Source organism: Cibotium barometz, chromosome 33 (genome assembly GCF_041138505.1).
Source record: "Cibotium barometz isolate CiBa-2024 chromosome 33, ASM4113850v1, whole genome shotgun sequence".
Lineage (NCBI taxonomy): Eukaryota > Viridiplantae > Streptophyta > Polypodiopsida > Cyatheales > Cibotiaceae > Cibotium > Cibotium barometz.
This window is the reverse complement of record NC_141078.1, coordinates 42,815,353-42,837,448: the sequence shown is the minus strand read 5'-3', so window position 1 is coordinate 42,837,448 and position 22,096 is coordinate 42,815,353. Positions and strand designations below refer to the sequence as shown.

Here is a 22,096-nt window from a genome sequence, read left to right as displayed (position 1 = left end):
GTCCTACGTGCTCTCTTGAAGATTGTTTCTACCATGTGAGGGTGGAACAATAGAGAGCAGATGGAAGGGAACATGGGCACTTCAAAGGGTAGTGACAAGCACAACATACCCTGTGTAGTGTTCTCTTGTCCTACGTGCTCTCTTGAAGATTGTTTCTACCATGTGAGGGTGGAACAATAGAGAGCAGATGGAAGGGAACATGGGCACTTCAAAGGGTAGTGACAAGCACAACATACCCTGTGTAGTGTTCTCTTGTCCTACGTGCTCTCTTGAAGATTGTTTCTACCATGTGTGGGTGGAACAATAGAGAGCAGATGGAAGGGAACATGGGCACTTGAGAGGGTAGTGTGAGTTGGTGGCCGAAATGCCTACAAACTATTGGTGGCCGAAATGCCTATAAACTATGTGTAGCAGAAATGCTTATGGAACACCAGGTTATCTATGCCTGCGAGTGATTGTTTTATCTTGTTACTTGAGCCCACCTCTCATCCAAGGTGTGTGGTCACAGTACCAACACGGAGTGCAAGTGGTAAAGTGGACATGACGGGACTTATGTCTATGCCAAGGGTCATGTGGACCGATGTCTTGTTGGCAGGAGACTTATTTTGTCTCGTCCATTTACTTGGGACATGGATTATGATATCTGGACTTATGGGACTGTTTTGTCTCGCCCATTTCCTTGCGACATGGATTATGATATCTGGACTTATGGGACTGTTTTGTCTCGCCCATTTACTTGAGACATGGATTATGATATCTGGACTTATGGGACTGTTTTTTGTCTCACCCATTTATCTTGGGACATGATTTTGATATTGGTATTATGGAGACTTATTTAGTCTCGCCCATTTCTTTGGGACATGGATTCTTCAGTTATATTGGATTTTTGAGACTGTCTCGTCTCGCCCAATCGATGGGACATGATTATATCTTGAATATATGACTTGAAGCTTAAAGTTGCGGACAACTTTTAAGAAGTTGGGGAGAATGTCACCAGCCTCGACATTTCCCAGCCTGAAAGGGGTCTGGTGGACTCCAGGATGTTTAAATATTTGGAAAGTACAAGCTTTGGGAAAGGGGGATTATCCTAGAATACAAAGGACCACACTCCTAAAATTTAGGAGAGTTGCTATTTTTGGCCCGACTCCAATGGAAATTCTGTTCGCGTCATTACATCTGGAATTGAGGAGATACCAAGAGTTGGCAAAGTGCCTATGACAGAATGTCTACCAGTTGGGATATTTTTAGAGAGAAAGTTTATGGAAGGACCCATCTCTTAGATTGGGACATGTGGCAAGAAAGTGGACCAAAGTGAGACAAGTGGCCTGACACTTGTTAGAAAGTGGATCAAAGTGAGACAAGTGGCCTCACACTTGTCACTTCAGCTATTGTGTGGCTCTCCACTTGTCATTGTAGCCTTCTCTTGCCATTTTAGCTCATGGGAAGTCCAAATCTATAAATTGGAGCCCTCTCTTCATTAATGGAGGCTCTCTTGCTGCACACTAGCCTCTACCATCGTTACAGGCTACCCTAATGATGGCTGCTCTCTTTCTCTCTCTTGAAGGCTGCCCATGAAGAATACCGGCTGTTGGGGACTGTTTTGGAGGCTTCCATCGCGAAGAAATACTGAAGGCAAGGGTATTCAATCATTTATTATGATTTCTAGCCATTGTACTTGTTGTACCAGCATTTGTACTTGTTGTACCTGCTGTACCAACCACCGTACCGGCTGTACCATCCACTGTTCTGGCTGTGTCAACCCTTGTACCGGCTGTACCAGCCATTGTACCTACTGTATTGGCCACTGTACATATTGTTCCGGCTGAATGGAGAGCTGAACCTGCTGTACCCTTTCTATTGCATGAAGACCCGTGGTTTTTCGAGAAGAATCAGTACCCACATGGAGGTATATGGATTATATTGTTGGCTCGGCATTTCTACAGCCTATGTTCCGGCTTGGTTGCCTCGTGTTGGGCTGTATTATGGCATTTGTATATGGATAATCCGGCATCTCCCGTGGGGAGAGTAAGGCCCTCAAAGCTTGTACATGATATTATTCTCCTTGGGTAATAAAATACTCCAAGGGGGGGGTCGGCCCATTCCGGCCCTGCACACAGAGGGGTCTTACTGTGAACCTTGGGAAAACCAAGGTTATGGTCTTTCATACATCGAGACAGGGCAGGAATCAGCTGACATTCACTCTCGCAGGACGCCAGGTGGAGGTGGTGACATCATACGTGTACCTAGGGGTTACCTTCTCTGCAGCAGCCACACGCTTCACCATGGGTTCAGCAGCCAAAGCTAGATTGACACGGGGATATGCAGCATTGGCTATGCTAGAGAGAGAGTGCCACCAGGCGCATTTTCACGAGCCCCGGACGAAGGGGTGGCTATTTGACACATTAGTCACACCGGCATTGATGTATGGAGCAGCGGTATGGGTGCCATGCCTTGCTACCCATTGGTGGACACAGATAGAGAGACCACAGGCCCTCATGATGGCACGCATGATACGCAGCAAACCGTCAGTACCTCATGACATTATCCGAGCAGAGTTTGCTGCGCCTCCTATGATGGTAGAGGCCATATTTCAGAGAGATGCCACAGGACAGATTGTCATACAGAGCTTTTGAGGCATCTAGACAGCTAGCTGAGGCAGGAGATAGAGGATCATGGTATGCACAAGTCACACATTGGTTCTCACAGCATGGCCTAGACATGGATCATCTACCACCATTCCAGTATGACAGGGATGCACCACATATCCGTCTCTCTCATAGTGAGAGGAACAGAGTATTGAGACAGGATCTATGGCAGCTCTATACACGAGAGACATGGATATCGCCTACACAGCCTCTTCCACCGAAGATGCTATACTACAGAGATCACTTCATGAGTATCACTGATGATGGATTTATAGAGAGGCCTAGATACATGGAGGGCTTTTTACCACACGGCTCCCGAGTGGCTATTGGTCAGCTTAGAGTTTCATCACACCGATTCGAGATTGAGACTGGCAGAGCAGCACAGATCCCCCGAGAGGAGAGGGTATGCAGTTTGTGCAGAGAGGAGGTGGAGAGTGAAGAGCATTATGTATGCAGATGCAGAGCATATACAGCCATCATAGAGAGAGATCCCATTTTATTCAGAGAGCCACATTCCCTACGCCACATCTTTGAGGCAACACACCAGCGCATACTGGGGAGATTCATTCTAGACATACAGCGCCACAGAGAGACATCATTACACGCTCAGACAGCTCCAGAGGGGGGACGACAGACACAGATTACTACATTTTTTCAGAGATCCATCCCACTCCCAGCCCCTACACGGCAGGGAATTACTCTCCAGAGAGCAGAGACACTCAGAGCCCGCAGGAGACAGAGGACACCTGGCTTTCGGACACCACGCCTATACCAGAGAGAGAGATGACAGACATCCGAGCTCAGTTTCATAGAGAGGGTGTGGAGCGACTGGCTCGCTTCAGAGCACACCCAGGCATGTTCTTCAGGGAGCTGTGGACACCCCCTTCATTGATGTATACCATTTTATACCCCCAATATAGTACAGGATGGAGCTAGCTAGGTTGCATATCATGATTGTATACTCCATGCATATAGCTTTGCATTCTCCTAGTAGTAGAGCTCCATCCCCTCCACCACTCATTGTACTTATTGCACACCCAGATTCAGCTTTTTAGTTCAGTACTTTTTCATTTTGTTGGGATGACAGAGGATACCCCATACAGGTACACTGATTTGTCTCATAGGCCGAGTTCGGTCTTTTGGAAGACGTTAATAAAATCTTTCTTTCTTTCTTTCTTTCTTTCTCTGGCCATACTCATTAGCCCTATGCTTGATATTTTTGAGAGTGGTATACCATCTATTGTGGGCTGATGCTCCTCTCATGGTCCATGTTCCTGGTATTCCATGATGAGTTTCCAAGGACAGTTTTTTTTTTTTTTTCCGAGAAAAGATCCTTTCATTAGTTATGTAAAAAACGCCCGTAGGGCTACAAAAGAGAGATCTCTCCTGCTCCTAACAGAGAGAAGAGCAGTGAATACATCATGGCAGCCCGGGAGACTCTCCCTAGGTGCTGCAAAATACAAGCATCAGTCTAAAGAACTGAGCGGCTAAATCATACAATAGGGGGGGGGAAAGAGCCAAACAGGTGGCCTGTAGTGCCAACGGGGGGATCCCGTGTGTAGGGTGTAGAACGGGCCGCAGCGCCAAGTGGTGTGAAAGGCCTGGCGCCGTAAGATCGCCTCATCCGAGTCTCCCCGGATGCGGTCGTACTGTCCTCGCAGTTTGTGGATCAACTCCTGCCAAATCCCCGGAACAGTCTCTGCTGGTGGCTCTAATCTCCCCTCAAAGGCCGTAAAGCACCGGGCCCTCCAGGTGAACCAGATGGTGAGGCTGCTGAGGAGCTCCCATCGTAAATCCCTCTCCTGTGTCCAGCTGGCGGACGAGAAATCCGGTGCCGGAACCAGGCGAGGCTGGCCCCTAATAAATCTGATGGCCTGACTGCCCTGCTCCATCTCATAGCCCATAGCAGGCCCTGACGAAGTCGACCAAGCAGCGGCACCCCACGTAAACATACCCTCTGAAGAGAGGGGGGCCAGAATACGCAGCATCCGCAGCCAAATCTGTTGTGCCTGAGGGCAGTCCCAAAGGCAATGTCTCTGTGTCTCCATAGGGTGGCCGCATCGGACGCAGGCCGCCGGAAGACCGCTGTAAACAAGCCAAGTGCCAACTGCTGAGCCCCTGTGGGCGACCAGCCACTGAAAAGCCGAGATCCTGCGGGCCTGTCGACTAGCCCAGAGCCGAGCCCAGAAATCCTCCAGGAACTCCTGTGATAGTCCCTGCAATCGCCAATGCCCCGCTGCCACTGGAGAAACCGTCCTCCTCGCCGTCAAAATATGCCGTCCCAGCCGAACAGTATACTGGAAAGGTGATCTCTGTGGCTTCAAGGGATGCATAAGGATCATGCCACTCGTACTCCCCGGGGTCCCACTGTAGCCGGGCCAAGGGGCGCGCTGCATATGCCCATATGCGCCAATCCGGGAGCACGTCAGCAGGGTCGGGGTCAATATGCCACTTCCGAGAAGCGGCAGCCACTACCCGAATCCTCTGAAAGGTGCACTCTGCAACCAAAGGCGACTCCACCTCCACTCTCTGGAGTCTGCCCTCATCCTGAATCTCATAATAGAGGCATCTGCCATCCTCAGTGCTAGCTCTGACAGCAATCAGGATCTCCAACTGTGTAAAGGCTCCCATCCACCGTGGGGCCACTGGCTCGAGAGGTGTGAACCACTCCTCTGTAAGTGCCTCCTGAATATCATCCCTCATAATCAACCCCCCTCTGAAGTGACTCAGCCTCTCCACCTGGGTCTCCTCTGGTAGACTACAGAAAGCCTGCCAGTCTCCAAAACTACGAGCTGGGCCTGCCGCTAAAGGTCCCCAGGCTAGACGAGGCCGAGAACCCAGCATATGACCCTGCTCTGTACGAACCGCTGGGCTCCAGATGAGCGGCTGCCTGGCCCGCTCCTCAACACAAGAAGGAGGCCGCTGAGAGAGCCCCGGTCTCAGCAGCTCCCAAGCTCTCAGGATACTCAAAGCAAATCTGTCCTCCCATCCTCTACTGAGGCCTGTCCTCCTCATCTCTATGAAGATCCAACGAATCTCTGGTGCCCAAGTACCCCCTGCAGGAGGCGCCCGGGCCTGCAGTCGCTGCAAGAGGAGCTCTTTCCAAGGCTCAGCGCCTGGAAGCAACCCCCGAACAATAAGCTTCCCCAATAAGGCTCTACTCTGATCGACTGGATCTATAATGCCCAAACCGCCCTGAGCCAGCGGAAGTGTAATAACTGCCCATGCAACCTTTGCCCGAGCTGGCTGACCGTCCCGCCCAGACCACAGAAAGTTCCTGATCAGCCTCTGTACCTGGCTGATGCAAGAGCTCGAGAAAATCCAGCAAGACGTAATGTACCACATAGTCGCTAACAGCACCTGATTTGCCACCACCACCCTCCCAGCCAAGGATAGTCGAGCTGTACTCCAATACAATAGCTTCTTCCGAATGCTCAGAAGAAGTGGGGCAATCTGCTGCTCAGGTGACAAATCGAGGCCAATCTGGCATCCCAAATACCGCACTGCTGTGCCTGGAGGAATCCATCTAAAACCGGGGTCCGGGCTCCATGCCGGAGTGGGAGCACTACTGATCCAAAAGGCCACTGTCTTGCGCCAATTGATCAATGCTCCCGAAGCTGCACTAAAAACCTGGAGCGACTGCTCTGCCCGAATAAGATTGGCCTCTTGGCCATGCAAAAATAAGCCCGTGTCGTCTGCAAACTCAGCATCAAGCAAATCCTCCCCCCGGACTAGGAGCTGAAGTCCTCTCAAACCAACCTCCTCTGCCGTCAAATACATACTCATAGCCTCCGCAAAGAAGAGAAAAAGGAAAGGGGCGAGAGGACACCCCTGACGGACTGATCTGGTCAGCTCAAAACTCGGCCCCCGAAGTTTCCAAGGACAGTTTTGTATCACCCCAGTAAGATAGCTATGTTTTGTTTCTATTTTATTTTCCATTCCATGATGAGATGTGGTCCATGTTCCTGGTATTCCATGATGAGTTTCCAAGGACAGTTTTGTATCACCCCAGTAAGATAGCTATGTTTTGTTTCTATTTTATTTTCCATTCCATGATGAGATGCCATGGTCTCATAGGCCCATTGGGTCTTTAGTAGACGCTTAATATGTATACTTACTCTCTCTCTCTCTCTCTCTCTCTCTCTCTCTCTGCGCGCACGCATTGCATGGGGGGGTGAAGAATTTCTGTCCACCGGTGTGTAGCCCGGTGGTGAAGGCCGGGCAGGAATGTATTCAAATCCCACCAGACTAAACCCTCTGGATGTCTATAGCTATATATTTCATACAACTCCAGATAAAAGAATTTATGATTCTACTTATGCATAGTAATGTGTTTGTATATTTTTATGTATGTATGTGTGCTTGTGAGCATGTACGTATGTATGCAAGTCTGTTTACATACATTCGTATATACATATTATATATAGCATGCATACATGGTAACACGCGTGTGTGTGTGTGTGTGCGCGCGCGCGCACGCGTGCGCGCTAGCAACCGCAAGAGTAAGAAAGAGTCGTAATAATACTTTCACTGAAATATGTGATAAAGAAAGGGCCGATTAGCTCATGGGCAATTTCGAATACACTATGGCAGAGCCAATCAGTGATAGCAAATTTGTAATAAGCTACACGGGTAGGCTTCAAAGAATGAAGGCTGATGATGATGGGACCTCATCAATACGACATTTCTCGCAATTGCGGAACGCCGGTTCTTCCTCGGAGCAAATGTTCCTTTAAGCGAGAAGCGTGATTCATATCTGTTAATTAAGAGAAAACAAACCCTGTCCTATGAAAATAAATTATTAGTTTCTGGACTTTTAAAGAATGCAATCTTACCGCCTTCCTGTTGAGAGAGTGGAGGTGTGAATAAGCCCCCGAGAGCGAAACCAGGTTCTCCAGGAATAGGAAACCTTTCAAGACCCAGGGTAATGATAGCTTTTGTTCCTTCTGCTTCAGTCCTGCAATTTTCTATCCTTTTGAGGGCCATATTGATGTAGAGTGTTAAGTATATCAAGAGTTTGTCAGCAGAGCTCTTGACATCAAACTTGCGGAAGAAAATGTTGGCCCGAAAAAAGGTTATAGCCTCATCAATAATGTCAACCTTTTCTGCTCAAAAAAAATAGAAATTATCAACAATGTGAAGTTGTCAGTCCACAACATTAAAAAAATGTGAGCACATGAAGCAAGTGTGTGCGTGCGTGCATGCACATCGTGTGCGCATACGCCTGCATGTGTGTTGTGCGGAGTAGCTTGAGGGAAGAGAAGAAAAGAAAGGGGGGGAAATCAACCTGATTCAGCTGCCGGTGCAGGTCCTCTGATGTGGCTCTTCAAGGGCAGAAGAGGGCATCCGCATGCTTGTTGAACCCCTTCTGTATTCACAAATGACGAGTGATAGACCTGAAAATTTGAAAAAAAATGTAAATGTAAGGATTCATGGTTTTGGGCGCTAAGGCTGAATGTGGTAGTATACAAGCAGTAACTCTGAGAAATTTCTAGAATGAAAACAGCATGTCCATTTACAACATTTACAACCCCTGTCATACAGAAAGCACGCACTAAGGCCTCCCTCAACTTACCAAACCAGCCACTACCTCATGTCTCCAATAATTTGCACCATCTTCTCATCCTCTTCTCTATGTATTTTCAGTTTTTTCTTCAAATCGGTTTCAAGAACCATTTAGCATGCCCTCACATTGAAAGCTATCTCCAAGACTTACTGAGGTCAAGGGCTCAACCCCACAAGAGTACCATTCACACCGTGTAAACATGTATTTCTTGCCTTCATTGGCCCAAAACATAAACGTGAGGTGTACACCTTTGGGTGCACAAAAGTCTTAGTCCCACATGGTAGGGGAGAAAGAGTAAGACTTACGTATGAACCTTCTTGATGCAAACCCCAAAGACGACTAGTTGCAAGTGTGGCCAACATACTGAAAGTGGTGCTACAGTTCGTCAAGGACACCCTAGACTCTCCCTTCTTGGAATAGCAGCCCTCCCACATAACCAGTCCAGGAGAGGAAGTCCTCTCAACAAAGAGTCTCATGGAAGCCATTTGATTCAATTTAATTGAATAGTTATGATGCATATTTATCAGACGCTAAGACACAACACTAGTTCCAGCCACTAGGAACAACCCAAACCCCAAGGGCCAACCCCCACCATGCGGGGATCCCCAAACTTGCCAACACCTGATTTTGCCAAAAAATGCACATCTAGAGTGTCCACATTTTCAGAAGAAGACCAAAGACAGGCAGACCAAGCAACCCAAGAAAGGCTTGAACGTGAAGCTATGAACTCCAGAACCAACAGTTGATAGCCGCTATGCAGGCAAACATGCTGTCTCTTCTCCCTACACAAGTGCACCAGGGACCGAGTTCCTCCACCACCCCAACCACCACCGCCATACGAGCTCAACCGAACTTTAGTAAGTATGATGGTAAGGTGATCATGCTGTAGTCATACAATTCATTCATCAATTTGTAGCATATTTTCCGTTGGCAAAGCTTTCAGATCCTCAAGATCACGTCCACCTGGCGGCACCTCACCTTTCTAGCAAAAAGGTCACCTCATGGAAGCATTGGTATCGACCCGATCACAGGGGCTCCGCAGTATGCACGGGACACCTTCGTGTCTGATCTCAAATAAAGGTTACTATGTTGGCGTTGAAATTCGCCACCCTTCTCTCCTACACTGCCACATGCTGGGCTTCTATCCCACATGCTGTGATTCGGTCTTCAGGGCCCTCCTATATGGGGCACTATGCCCGTGGTCTCCCTCATCGCCCATTTATGGTGGACACAGGGATTTGGGGGTGGGGAGACCATTTGGCCAAGCTAGGCCTCCGTCCTCTCGCATTGTTGGCGGTTCTCCTGGGCTGCTCTTCCGCGTTTCTGATATGGTATCAGAGCCTATTCGGCTCTTGGGCTCCTCCTCAAGTTCGCTCCCACTCGGCATCGTTCGGGCGCTGTTGCTCGGCATCATTCCGGCATCTCTTTCTAGGGAGGTGTTGGCGTTGAAATTTGCCACCCTTCGCTCCTACACTACCATGTCAACAGCTTCTATCGCACATGCTGAGATTCGTTTTTCATGGCCATCCTATATGGGGCACTACGCCCCGTTGTCTCCCTCATCCCCCACTTATGGTGGACACAGGGACTTGGGGATGGGGACACCATTCGGCTAGGCTAGGCCTCCATCCTCTTCCGCATTGTTGGCAGTTCTCCTGAGCGGCTCTTCCGCGTTTTTGATATTCTTTTTTTTTTCCGAGAAAAGATCCTTTCATTAGTTATATAAAAAACGCCCGTTGGGCTACAAAAACCCTCTCCTGCTCATAAGAAGGCAGAGCAGAGATCCAATCAAGGCAGCTAGGGAGACTCTCCCTAGGTGCAAAAAGGTACAAATATCAGTACAAAGAACTGAGAGGCTATATCATACAATAGGAGGGGGGAAAAGCCAAACAGGTGGCCTGTAGTGCCAGCGGGGGGTACCCGCGTGTAGGGTATAGAAGGGGCCGCTGCGCCAAGTGGTGTGAAAGGCCTAGCGCCGCAAGATCGCCTCATCCGAGTCGCCCCGGATGCGGTCATACTGTCCTCGCAGGGTGTGGATCAACTCCTGCCAAATCCCCCGAAGTCTCTGCTGGTGGCTCCAGTCTCCCCTCGAAGGCCCTGAAACACCGGGCTCTCCATGTGAACCAGATGGTGAGGCTGCTGAGGAGCTCCCATCGTAGATCCCTCTCCTGTGTCCAGCCGGCGGACGAGAAATCCGGTGCACGAACAAGGCGAGGCTGGCCCCTAATGAATCTGATAACCTGGTTGTCTTGCTCCGTCTCGTATCCCAGAGCAGGCCCTGACGAAGTCGACCAAGCAGCGGCACTCCACGTATACATGCCCTCTGGAGAGAGGGGGGCCAGAATGCGAAGCATCCGCAGCCAAATCTGTTGCGCCTGTGGACAATCCCATAGGCAGTGTCTCTATGTCTCCAAAGGGTGGCCGCATCGGACGCAGGCCGCCGGAAGACCATTGTAGACAAGCCAGGTGCCAACTGCAGAGCCCCTGTGGACAACCAGCCACTGGAAGGTCAAGATCTTGCATGCCTGTCGACTAGCCCAGAGCCTGGTCCAAAAATCCTCCAGGAACTCGTGTGAGAGTCCCTGTAGCCGCCAATGCTCCGATGCAGCTCGAGAGACCATCCTCCTCGCAGTCAAAATATGTCTCCCCAACCGAACAGTGTACTGGAAAAAGGTGATCTCTGTGGCCTCGGGGGATGCATAAGGATCATCCCACTCGTACTCGCCAAGGTCCCACTGGAGCCGGGCCAAGGGACGCGCAGCATATGCCCATATGCGCCAATCAGAGTCCACATCTGCAAGGTCTGGATCAATATGCCACTTCCGGGAAGCGACGGCCACTACCCGTATCCTCTGAAAGATGCACTCTGCAACCAAAGGCGACTCCGCCTCCACTCTCTGAAGTCTGCCCTCATTCTGGATCTCATAGTAGAGGCATCTACCATCCTCAGTGCAAGCTCTGACAGTAATCAGGATCTCCAACTGTGTAAAGGCTCCCATCCACCGTGGGGCCGCTGGCTCGAGAGGCGTGAACCACTCCTCAGTGAGTGCCTCCTGAATGTCATCCCTCATAATCAGCCCCCCTCTGAAGTGACTCAGCCTCTCCACCTGGATCTCCTCTGGGAGACTGCAGAAGGCCTGCCAGTCTCCAAAACTGCGTGCTGGGCCTGCCGCCAATGGTCCCCAGGCTAGACGAGGCCGAGATCCCAACATATGACCCTGCTCTGTGCGTACCGCTTGGCTCCAGATGAGCGGCTGTCTAGCCCGCTCCTCATCACAAGTAGGAGGTCTCTGAGAAAGCCCCGGTCTCAGCAACTCCCAAGCTCGCAGGATGCTCAAGGCAAATCTGTCCTCCCATCCCTCTGGTGCCCAAGTGCCCCCTGCTGGGGGAGCCCTAGCCTGCAGTCGCTGAAAAAGGAGTTCCTTCCAAGGCTCAGTGCCTGGAAGCAGCCCCCGAACAATAAGCTTCCCCAATAAGGCTCTACTCTGATCAACTGGATCTATAATGCCCAAGCCCCCCTGGGCCAGCGGAAGAGTAATAACTGCCCAAGCAACCTTAGCCCGGGCTGGCTGACCATCCCGCCCAGACCAAAGAAAGTTCTTGATCAGCCTCTGTACTTGGCTGATGCAAGAGCTCGAGAAGATCCAGCAAGACGTGATGTACCACATGGTCGCTAAAAGCACCTAATTTGTCACCACCACCCTCCCAGCCAAGGATAGCCGAGCTGTACTCCAATACAAAAGCTTCTTCCGAATGCTCAGAAGAAGCGGGGCGATCTGCTCATGTGACAAATCTAGTCCAATCTGGCATCCCAAATACCGCACTGCTGTGCCAGGAACCCATCTAAAACCCAGGTCTAGGCTCCATGCCGGGGTGGGAGCGCTACTGATCCAAAAGGCCACTGTCTTGCGCCAATCGATCAATGCTCCAGAAGCTGCACCAAAAACCTGTAGCGACTGCTCTGCCCTCTGAAGATTGGCCTCCTGGCCATGCAAAAACAATCCCGTGTCATCAGCAAACTCAGCATCGAGCAGGTCCTCACCCCGGACTGGGAGCTGGAGTCCTCTCAAACCAACCTCCTCTGCCGTCAAATACATGCTCATAGCCTCAGCAAAGAAGAGAAAAAGAAACGGAGCGAGAGGACACCCCTGACGGACTGATCTGGTCAACTCAAAACTCGGCCCCGTCCTCCTGCCATCAGCACCTGGCTACAAGTTGTGGAATATAGAGCCGCCACTCCTCGAATCCAAACTGGCTCAAAGCCCAGGCGAAGCATAGTGCGCTCTTAGAAACCCCAATCGACTCTATCGTATGCCTTCTCAAAATCGAGAAGCATCACAACCAGGTCCTCACCGAGAAATCTAGCTCGGGCCGTCTCCTCCCAGAAGGTGAAAATGTTGTCAAGGATACTGCGCTCCTTGACGAATCCTGTCTGGGTAGCATGAATCAACTCCCCAAGGAAGGGGTGGATCCTCTAACTCAAGGTCTTTGCTAAGACCTTGTAGACAGTATGAGGATCGTAATAGGTCTCCAATGCCGAATATCATCTAACACTCCCTCCCCCTTGGGGATAAGAAAGATTAAGCCCTCTGAAAAGCTCTGTGGCATCACCCCGGTGTCCAAAACATACTGAAAGCCCCTGCGGAGGCCTGGCCCCAAAAGGTCCCAATAGCGCATAAAAAAGGCAAGCGTCAATCCGTCCTCCCTAGGGCAACTATGGCGCGGAAGGACCCTCAAAGCCTTAGCAAGCTCAACCTCTGAAAGAGGCTCACCCAGAACTGTGCACATACGATCTGTGACCCTCCTCTGCACATGGGCCCACACAGTCTGTCTGCAAGCATCCCGTGCCTCCGTGGCTGGCTCCGTTGAAAGCAGGTCTCTATAGAACTCAGTGGCAATGGCTCTGATCTCCCCGGGCTCAGTGGCTAACGATCCGTCCTCCCTCCTGAGCTGGCATACTCCTGCTCGAGCATGGCGGGGTCCAGTAATCTCAAAGAACTCCCCAATCACTCTATCACCAAGCTGCATCCACTGAGAGGCTTGGCGATGATAGTAGAACTCATGTCTTTGCTCCTCTGCCTCTCTAACCTCCTGGCGTGCCTAGCTCAGCTAGGACGCCACCCACTCACATGTAGGTTGCTGCTCCTGAAGGCGCTGGAGCGAAGCAAGGCTACGTCTCAAACGACACTCCTGCTCTCATGTCTCTCCCAGCCGTGTCAAGGCTACAGCGTGCAAAAAAGAGCTGAGCTCGATGAGTCCCTGGGCACACTGGCCCGCTGCATCCTGGTCAGAGCTCTGGCTATCATGCCATATCCTCTCTATGTCCTCAGAAAGACTAGGATCTGTAAGTACCCTCTCTGGGATCCTCAACTGCAAGTTGGTATCCCGTGTCCTCTCCTCAAGTGTCAAAATAACTGGCACATGGTCTGAAAAAGAGGTGCCAGCGAGAATGCCAACGGAGCCCCCACGCTCCCCGAACCTGTCACCCACATAGAAGCGATCAATCCGTGATAGATTAGTCCCTCCCTGCCGGCTATCCGACCAAGAAAAACTAAGACTGTCCTGAGAGCGGGAGAAAGCCTCATGCTGCCATGCATCAGTGATCCGCAGTGTCCTGCAAAATCGCTCCCAAGCTGCAAGCTCCGTGCCGTGCACTGTAACATGACTGCCTCCCACCCTATCGGCCGGGTCCTCAAGCATGTTGAAGTCTCCCCCGACACACCAATGTGCGGCCTCAGGCAATGCATCCGTAACAAGGGTCCAGAACTCTGCTCTGGCACTAGCATGGTTGGGCGCATAGACATTGAGCATGCCAAAGAGCTCATCATGCATCCTCAGAATAACATACTGTGCTCTACCAGGCACAATGACCCCGCGATCCACAATGGCCTGCCGCCATACATCCATAATGACCATACATACTCCTCCCTGCCCACCCAAGGGGCCAAACCCTACAGACCAAAATGTGTCCCATCTACCAGGCATCACCGAACCGTATCTCCAGATCCTGCTCTCACTCAAATGGTGCTCCTGCATCATCAGAATATCAATACTGCCCCCAACCAGACATCTCTGAAGCTCCTGCCTCAAGCAGCCACGATAACGTACATAGTGTGCGCCTGTACATTCCATGAGATGATCCTCACGGATGACCTGCTGAGGTGGAGGCTGTCTCAGCCGTACGGCGGGCCTTCGCAAGCGGCTTGGATGGAGAATAGTCCCCATCCAAGCGGCTACGAATCTGCCCACCCGGTGTGCTGCAAGAATCTCGGATCAGGCGCCAGTGGCTGTCCCATGGCGACTGCCTCCCGCTCAGAGAGAGCAACCTCGTGTATGCATACATAACCAGGGTCGCGTGCTAGGTCTGCCACTATGCGAACCACCAAATGTCGAATCCCGGAGGCATCCACACTCCCGGTATCAAAGAAAAAATGAGCCAACTCCCAGAGTCAGCCTATCACGTCTGTCACCTCCAGATCGCTCACATGGTGCCTGAGTCTTCAAAATGCTAAGAGCGAGATCCAGAGTCCACTCCCGGTCGCTAGGGCCACAGAGAGGGAAGGAGAAGGCCACCGCTGAATCAAGTGCCTCCTCCCCTCGGGCCGGAGGTATCACTACATGAACTCTGATGGGTGCTGGCTGATGGGGACCCTCCGCTCCAAAAAGCCGTGTGAAGGAGTAGTCAAAAGCCTCCGAGCGCTGTCTAGTGTCGAGACTACACAGCCGACTGCGGATAGAGGATATCCGTGAAGCCTGAATCGGCATGGTAAGTCTCCTCTGCGGTGCTCGAGCAAGGTCGGTGCTCAGTGCCCGCCGGACTGCAGGTGAGCGCCAGGGTACTGCCAAGGCCTCCCGGGGAGTTGAGGCGAGCGGAGGGGGAGGAGGGGGGGGGGGGTGGAGAAGGAGCCGCTGACAAAACGGGAGCGGGAACGGGAGGAGGCGAAGGTGGAAGCGGAGGGGGGGAAGGGGGAGGGGGGGTGGGGGTGGGGGTGGGGGGTGGGGGCAAAGGAGGGGGTGCTGGCATCTCCTGATCCTCTCAGCTGCATCTACCATGGTGAACTTTGTCACAAAGAGGCCAAAGGGTTTGAGCATGTACAGGGCCAATAGTGATCTTGAGCTTCTAAAGCCCTCCAAAACTCGGTTTGCATATATGTTTATTGTGGTGGAGAGACTAGTGAGAGTGCGACGTGGCTTATGACGCACTGTTGTGTGTCGTGAATGGACAGCATGGGAGGACAAGGATGACCCCAAGTCTATAGCATTCTCTCGTATGGTCATGAGAGATACTTGGTGTATAGTGTCCTTCGGCTCACAGACATGGAGGGAAGTACCATTGGGCTGCTTTATGAGTTCATGGACAGAATTGGTGAAGCTCTCAATGATTTCACTACCTTGTCGCGTGACAGGTGCTCACCCTTGGGCTTTAACTTTAGTCTTTGAGTCTTTCTCTTGAGTCTTCCTATAAGTTATTTTATAAATCTTGATCTCTTATGTATGTCACATGTTACATGTAGAGTTCAAGATATTAAGGAGATCTGGAATCGGCGTTGGGATTGGTTTCATAGGCCAATCCATGCTATTGCTCACATTTTGCATCCCCTTTGGAGGAATGAGGAGCAATACCTCAATGAGGTGCTAGAGTCAGGATGGATCGAGTACATTACCAAGTTGGTGGGAGTGGGAGGTGATATACAGCTGATGAGAAAGCTCGAGGATGAGCTTCTCATTTACCGCAACGGTAGCCATATGTTTGGGCGAGCTACTGCATTGCTCAGGGAGACACAGTTGGAGCCAGTGTCTTGGTGGGAGAAATACGGTATTGGGACACCCAACTTGGTAAGGTTTCTTGATTCTTGAATCTTGTATCTTTGTCTCGTGAGTCCTACTCTTTCAAAATCTACATTCAAATGCTACTCTCTTTTTGACTCTAACTTAACATTCTTTTTTGTACAATGTAGAGACGGATCGCATTGAGAGTTCTCTCCTAGGATTGCAGTTGAGGGCCTTGTGAGAGAAACTGGAGTACATGGGCTCTTTTTCACACGAAAAAGAGAAAGACTCTCCTCAGCACAATTGGAGAGGCTTGTCTTTTGTCATTGCAATCTCCGATTGCTAGAACAAAAGGGTCATCCCATTGAGCCTCGCCAAGTGAATCCAGATAAGATTGATATCATGAAGTGCAAGGAGATTCCCGACATTCCTCAGGAGGAGAGAGACATCTATTCTATGCTCTATGAGGAGATCATGGCTCCGGCTCGCACTACACGATCTTCTCGAGAGGCTAGTACTAGTGGTGCACCTGCACCTCTAGAGGATGAGGCCTTTGAGGACTTGTGTCACAAATCCCTATATTCTAGGGACATGCGGATGCGTGTCAGGCCTAGAAACATGCGGATGCATGTATGTATTATACCTGGGCATGTGTATGGATCATATGAGTGGATGCATATGAGTCCAAGGACATGGCAGGACATTTGTGGACTTTCGGGCGGTGCCCGTGTGGATTCCGGCCATGCACACATGGTGTGTTATGATGGCAGGCGGAATATTTTCAAGTACAAGAATGATGATAGGTGGTTCTCCAAGTTTACATGTGCACAATGCATAAATGATGCATGCCATAACTTTATTTTACTTTGTGTGACATTGTCTTGCTGTCTGGACAATGCTTGTTATTTTGGCTTGTGAAGTCCGAGGGACCGGGGACGCCCGGGCACCTTGTGGACACGTGTGTGCACTCCTGCTTGGGCCTAAAACTGTGCGCTTATGGGTTTTGCAGGTGGTAAGTGCGTCCACACTCAATTTACAGCTTATTTCATTTACTACTAAAGTTTATTGGTTTGCAGGTCCACACTCATTAATAAGTGGCCGGACAACTTATAATGCGTTCGCATTTGGTTGGACCAAAATTAATGAAGTCCGGACAGCTTATGGCCATTTCCCATTTGGTTGGACCTAAACTTATACAAACAGGACAAATGGAGCACTATGGGCTGGACACCTACCTGGACACCTTATGGGGGACACATGTCAGCCAGTTTGTGCACCCACCAAGCCCCTTAGGTGGCACTGGAGAAAGGCGCCTCCCTCAAGAGGCCTTTTGGGCTGTTTTATTCATTATTCAACACATTGGAGAGCTGATTGAAGCTTTGGGAGTTGCTACAGGGCTGGTTGCTTGCTTCCCGGACTCACACAAGCTTGGATAATGATCCCCACACTCTTCTAAAGGGCTGGTTGGTAAATTTCAGACCTGTATTTTCTGGTTATTGCGAGTTTTGGGCTGGTTACAGGTGTCCAAAGTCAACTTGGACAATACAGGACAGCTCTAGGGACCTCCACAGGGCTATAGGACCCTTTTCAGGTGGATTTCTCGCGATGGAAAGCTGCTGTTTTGGACTGGTTATTGCATAAAACAGGCCGGACAGCAATGGAATATGTGAGCATGGATGTGTCTCAAGGATTCCTGGTGTAACAGGTGTTTAGGGCAAGCATTGGGAACACTTGCTCGCGGAGAACACAGGTTTCTGGATCAGTTTCTCGCGTGGAAACAGGGCCTAAAGATCCATTTACATCCTGTGCAGGGCGGAGTACCTGTGAGGATTGTGATACTCTTGTGCAGGGCGGATGTACCTGTGAAGAGGCTTGTGCAGGGCGGATGTACCTGTGTGTAGGGCGGATGTACCTACAGATTCTCTTGTTTGAGATGTATTCATACATGATGTCTATGGAGATGCAGGTACTCATGACACTATGCATTCTGATTTGGAATCTTTGAGGCGTCAAGTGCGACGCTATAGGGCTGAAACCGAAGAGCTTAGGTCATTGAAAAATGACCCGGATGTACAAAGGGTGTTGGCTGCGAAGGCAAAGGCTTCGGTCCATGAAGTCACTTTTGAAGCAATTGCAAAGGAAATGGATGTTGAGAAACCCCGAGAGCTTGCACTTGCATACCTAATGGTTAAGGGTGATGTATACACCGAAGCAGATGGTAGTTTGGCTTTCAAGAAGCCACCCCTCATGGCTGCCCGTGGTGATGCACATGATGCACAACAAGCAGAAAGAGCACAGCAAGTGCCAAATGCTGAAAGGACAAGAGTCCCTGGTGCTAGGCTTGATGCAGGTCAAGAGAAGAGTAAGGATGAGGGATCCTCTACTCATTCCCGCTTTGCTCCAAGAAGACATGTCCGTTCTCGTGTTGAGCTTTCCACTCATTTGGAGAGTGTGGCTCAAGAGAGAACGAAGAGGGATCGTGAATCTTCATCGCGGCATCATCATCATGCAGATGAACAGGATGTACACAGGGATGCATATAGAAGGAAGAAGCCTCGAGAGTTCAAATCCGGTGACAAGGATGTAAAGTTTGAAAACTTTCAGGGACGGATGGACTCTACCAAAGCACTTGCTTTCATTAGACAGTTTGAGATAGCTTTTTGCAATGAAGACTTTTCGGAAAAGTCTATGCTCAGGCATGTGGGAATGCATCTCAAGGATACGGCAAGTGATTGGTGGCTTGCAAAAATACTTGATGGAAGTGCTGCCCCAACTTGGTCTTCTTTCAAAATTCAGTTTTATGATCAATTCTTACCACCAAACTTTGCAAAGGATGTACGCAAGGAGTGGGATTGGCTGTCCCAAGATGAGGGAGAGTCCGTTGCTTCATACATAGCAAAGTTTTGGAAAGTCCTTCTCAAGGTTACTCCCTTCATGAAGATTGGAGAGGACGAGAAGAAGAGAAAGTTTGAATCGGGGCTCCATCACATCATCCAACAAAGCTTGGGAGTGTACCCAAATAAGACCATACAAGAGCTTCTACACTCAGCCATGATTGCGGAGAACTTGCACATAAAAGCACCCACAAATAAGCCATTTGCAGGTCAAAACAAGAGCAAATTCAGGGCTGGTTATGACCAGAAAAAGGGTGGACAGCCACCTAAGAATGCTCCCAAAGATGGCCGAGATGCAAAGGATGACTCCGAAAAGAAGCCGGGGGGTAAACGCCACAATTTTGGGCTCTCAAAACAGCAATTGGAAGAGTACAGGAAGGCTGGAAAATGCTTTAAGTGTGGCAGTAAAGATCATATATATCCTAAATGCCCACAGAATCCTAAGAATGCTGAGCCTAATGTGCAAAAACCTCTTGTGAATGTTGTACCCGATGTGCAGGGTAATACAGGGCATGAGCCCAAGAGTAGAGTCATATGCAAGGCTTGGGGCAAATTGAAGGATCAGCCCGCTTTGTTTCTTTTTGATGATGCTTCCACAGATAACTTTATATCCGTACAGATGGCTGCCGCCATAGGTCTCAATGTGGAAGACATGGGAATGCAAATGAATGCAGATGCCGCCTTTGAGGGCAAACAGGTTGATGTAACTCCGGTCATTGGTAAGCTCCGTGTACATATACAGGACTACCTCGACTATGAGAGCTTTCTAGTGGCTCCTCTTACAGGTTGTGATGTTTTGTTGGGGATGCCCTGGCATCACCGTTTAGAGCCTGTTAAGGCTTACAAAGAGAAGAAAATCAGCTTTGTACATAGAGGCCGTGAGCACTCTATAGATGCTGGTACTACTGGAAGTACCATACCTCTTGTAAGCCATGTACAAATTAATAAGGCAATAAAGAAATCAGCTTGTTCTTACTTGGTTTTTGTACGTGATACCATTGAACATTCTAGTGTTGATGTTAGTACATTAGATCAAGACAAGCTTAACTTTTTGAATGAGTTCAAAGATTGTTTTGCGAATGCTTTGCCAGCAAGGTTGCCACCAGAGAGGCCGGAAGATCATTGCATAGATCTAATTCCCGGTAGCTCTCCACCTAATAGGCCACCATACAGGGTGAGTGCTAGTCAACAAGAAGAGATTATGGCACAGGTGAATGAACTTTTGGAAAAGGGTTTGATTCGGCCTAGTTCCTCGCCATATTGCTCGCCGGTACTTCTTGTTCAAAAGAAGGATGGTACTTACAGGATGTGTGTTGATTACCGTGCCCTCAATAAGATAACCATCAAGAATCGGTTTCCCATTCCGCGCATTGATGACATCTTGGACAAGCTTGAAGGTTCGGCATGTTTCAGCCGAATAGACCTCAAGAGTGGGTATCATCAAGTGAGAGTGGCACCTCAAGATGTACACAAGACTGCATTCAGGACAGCCTTTGGTCTTTATGAGTTTTTGGTGGTGCCTTTTGGCCTTACAAATGCACCCGCTACCTTCAACAGGATGATGGACAAGGTGTTCAGAAAGCATAGAAAGTTCACAGGTATATTCTTTGATGACATTATTGTATTCTCAAAGAATGAAGCCCAACATCGTGAGCACCTGGCTATTGTGTTTAAAGAGCTTAAGGAAAATCAGCTCTACATAAATGCAAAAAAGAGTGAATTCTTCCTCCCAGAAATTCACTATCTTGGTCACATTGTATCAAAGGATGGTGTGCGCATGGATCCCGCAAAGATACAAACCATGCAAGAATGGCCAGAGCTGAAATCAGTCCATGAAGTGAGGAGCTTCCTTGGTTTATGTGCTTACTACAGGAGGTTCGTCAAGCATTTTGCTTTTATTGCCGCTCCGTTACATGACTTAACGAAGAAGAAAGCAATCTTTAAATGGACACAAGAAGAGAGAGATGCCTTTCAAAAGTTGAAGAGTGCAATCATCTCGGGACCCGTACTCATTATTCCGGATTTGCACAAACCTTTTGTTGTGGAATGTGATGCAAGTGGGGACTGCATAGGGGCTGTTTTGAACCAAGAAGGACATGCCATTGCCTATGAGAGCAGACGCTTGCAACATGCAGAGCTTCACTTACAGGTTTATGAGAAGGAGTTGTTGGCTGTAATTCATGCCCTTACTATTTGGAAACACTATCTTTTAGGGGCTGATTTTATGGTCAAAACTGATCATCAAAGTTTGAGATACTTTTTGACTCAAAGTAAGCTCTCAGAGAAGCATATGAGATGGGCAAATTTCCTCTCAATGTTTCATTTTCAGATTTTACACACTCCAGGGAAAAAGAATGTGGTGGCGGATGCCTTATCTAGACGACCACAGGTTCATGCTATTACAGTTGCATACCATGAGGACTTATCGGATATGCGTAATACTTATCATCTGGATGAGGATTTTGCACATGTATGGGCTGATTTGCAAGAGGGTATTGCTGTCCCATCTTATGTCATAAGAGATGGATATCTCATGATGCAAAATCGTATGTGTGTGGTAAAGAACCTTCGCCATAAGGTTATGGATGAGTGCCATGCTCCTCCATATGCAGGTCATAGAGGCATTTTGGCCACAGCACAAGCTTTGGAGAGGTATTTCTTTTGGCCACATATTCGCAAGGATATTGAAGCATATGTACGTGAATGTATGGTATGTCAAAAGGTCAAATTTGACAGACATAAAGCACCTGGATTGCTTCAACCTTTGCCTATACCAAATGAACCATGGGAAAGCATTGCTATGGATTTCATTATGGATTTGCCAAGGACGCCACAGGGAAATGATGCTATTTGGACCATTATTGACAGGTTTAGCAAGCAGGCACATTTCATTCCCGTGCGCAAGACAATAAAGCCAGATCATATGGCTAGGATGTTTTTGGCACAGATATTCAAACACCATGGCATGCCTAAATCTATTGTGGGGGATAGAGATCCTAGAACCACAAGTTTATTTTGGCGCGCATTGTTTGACAATATGGGTACAAAGCTGAACTTCTCATCAGCTTACCATCCACAGACAGATGGGCAAAGTGAAATAGCAAATTCAGCCGTCCTCGACTTGCTGAAATCTTATGTATCCGACCGCAAATCGGATTGGGAGAAGTATTTGCCACTTGTGGAGTTTGCCTACAACAACACGGTACATACTTCTACGGGCA

The 22,096-nt window shown here is 49.3% G+C and overlaps 2 protein-coding genes across 2 annotated transcripts in view; one reads left to right on the top strand and one right to left on the bottom strand.

Annotated features, from left to right (window-relative positions):
• The window catches only part of LOC147619590 (actin-related protein 2/3 complex subunit 3-like), a 114,248-nt gene that overhangs the window by 76,797 nt on the left and 15,355 nt on the right, over positions 1–22,096 (bottom strand). Inside the window, exons 3-4 of the mRNA XM_086773258.1 lie at positions 7,933–8,041; positions 7,481–7,750 (exon numbers count right to left, since the gene is read on the bottom strand). Of these exons, the coding sequence (XP_086629384.1) occupies positions 7,481–7,750; positions 7,933–8,041 (379 nt within the window). The remainder of the gene's footprint in view (positions 1–7,480; positions 7,751–7,932; positions 8,042–22,096) is intronic.
• LOC147619591 (uncharacterized) lies at positions 15,513–16,170 on the top strand. Its single transcript, XM_086773583.1, has 2 exons — positions 15,513–15,617; positions 15,726–16,170. The coding sequence occupies exons 1-2, from the start codon at positions 15,529–15,531 to the stop codon at positions 16,066–16,068; spliced, it is 432 nt and encodes a 143-aa protein (XP_086629709.1). The 5' UTR covers positions 15,513–15,528; the 3' UTR covers positions 16,069–16,170.

Bases quoted from the DNA above. Each gene is read 5' to 3' on its own strand.
- LOC147619591 (XM_086773583.1), top strand. From the start codon at position 15,529: ATGGAGGGAAGTACCATTGGGCTGCTTTATGAGTTCATGGACAGAATT. The intron at 15,618-15,725 runs GTGCTCACCCTT...TGTTACATGTAG, and splicing joins ACTACCTTGTCGCGTGACAG to AGTTCAAGATATTAAGGAGA.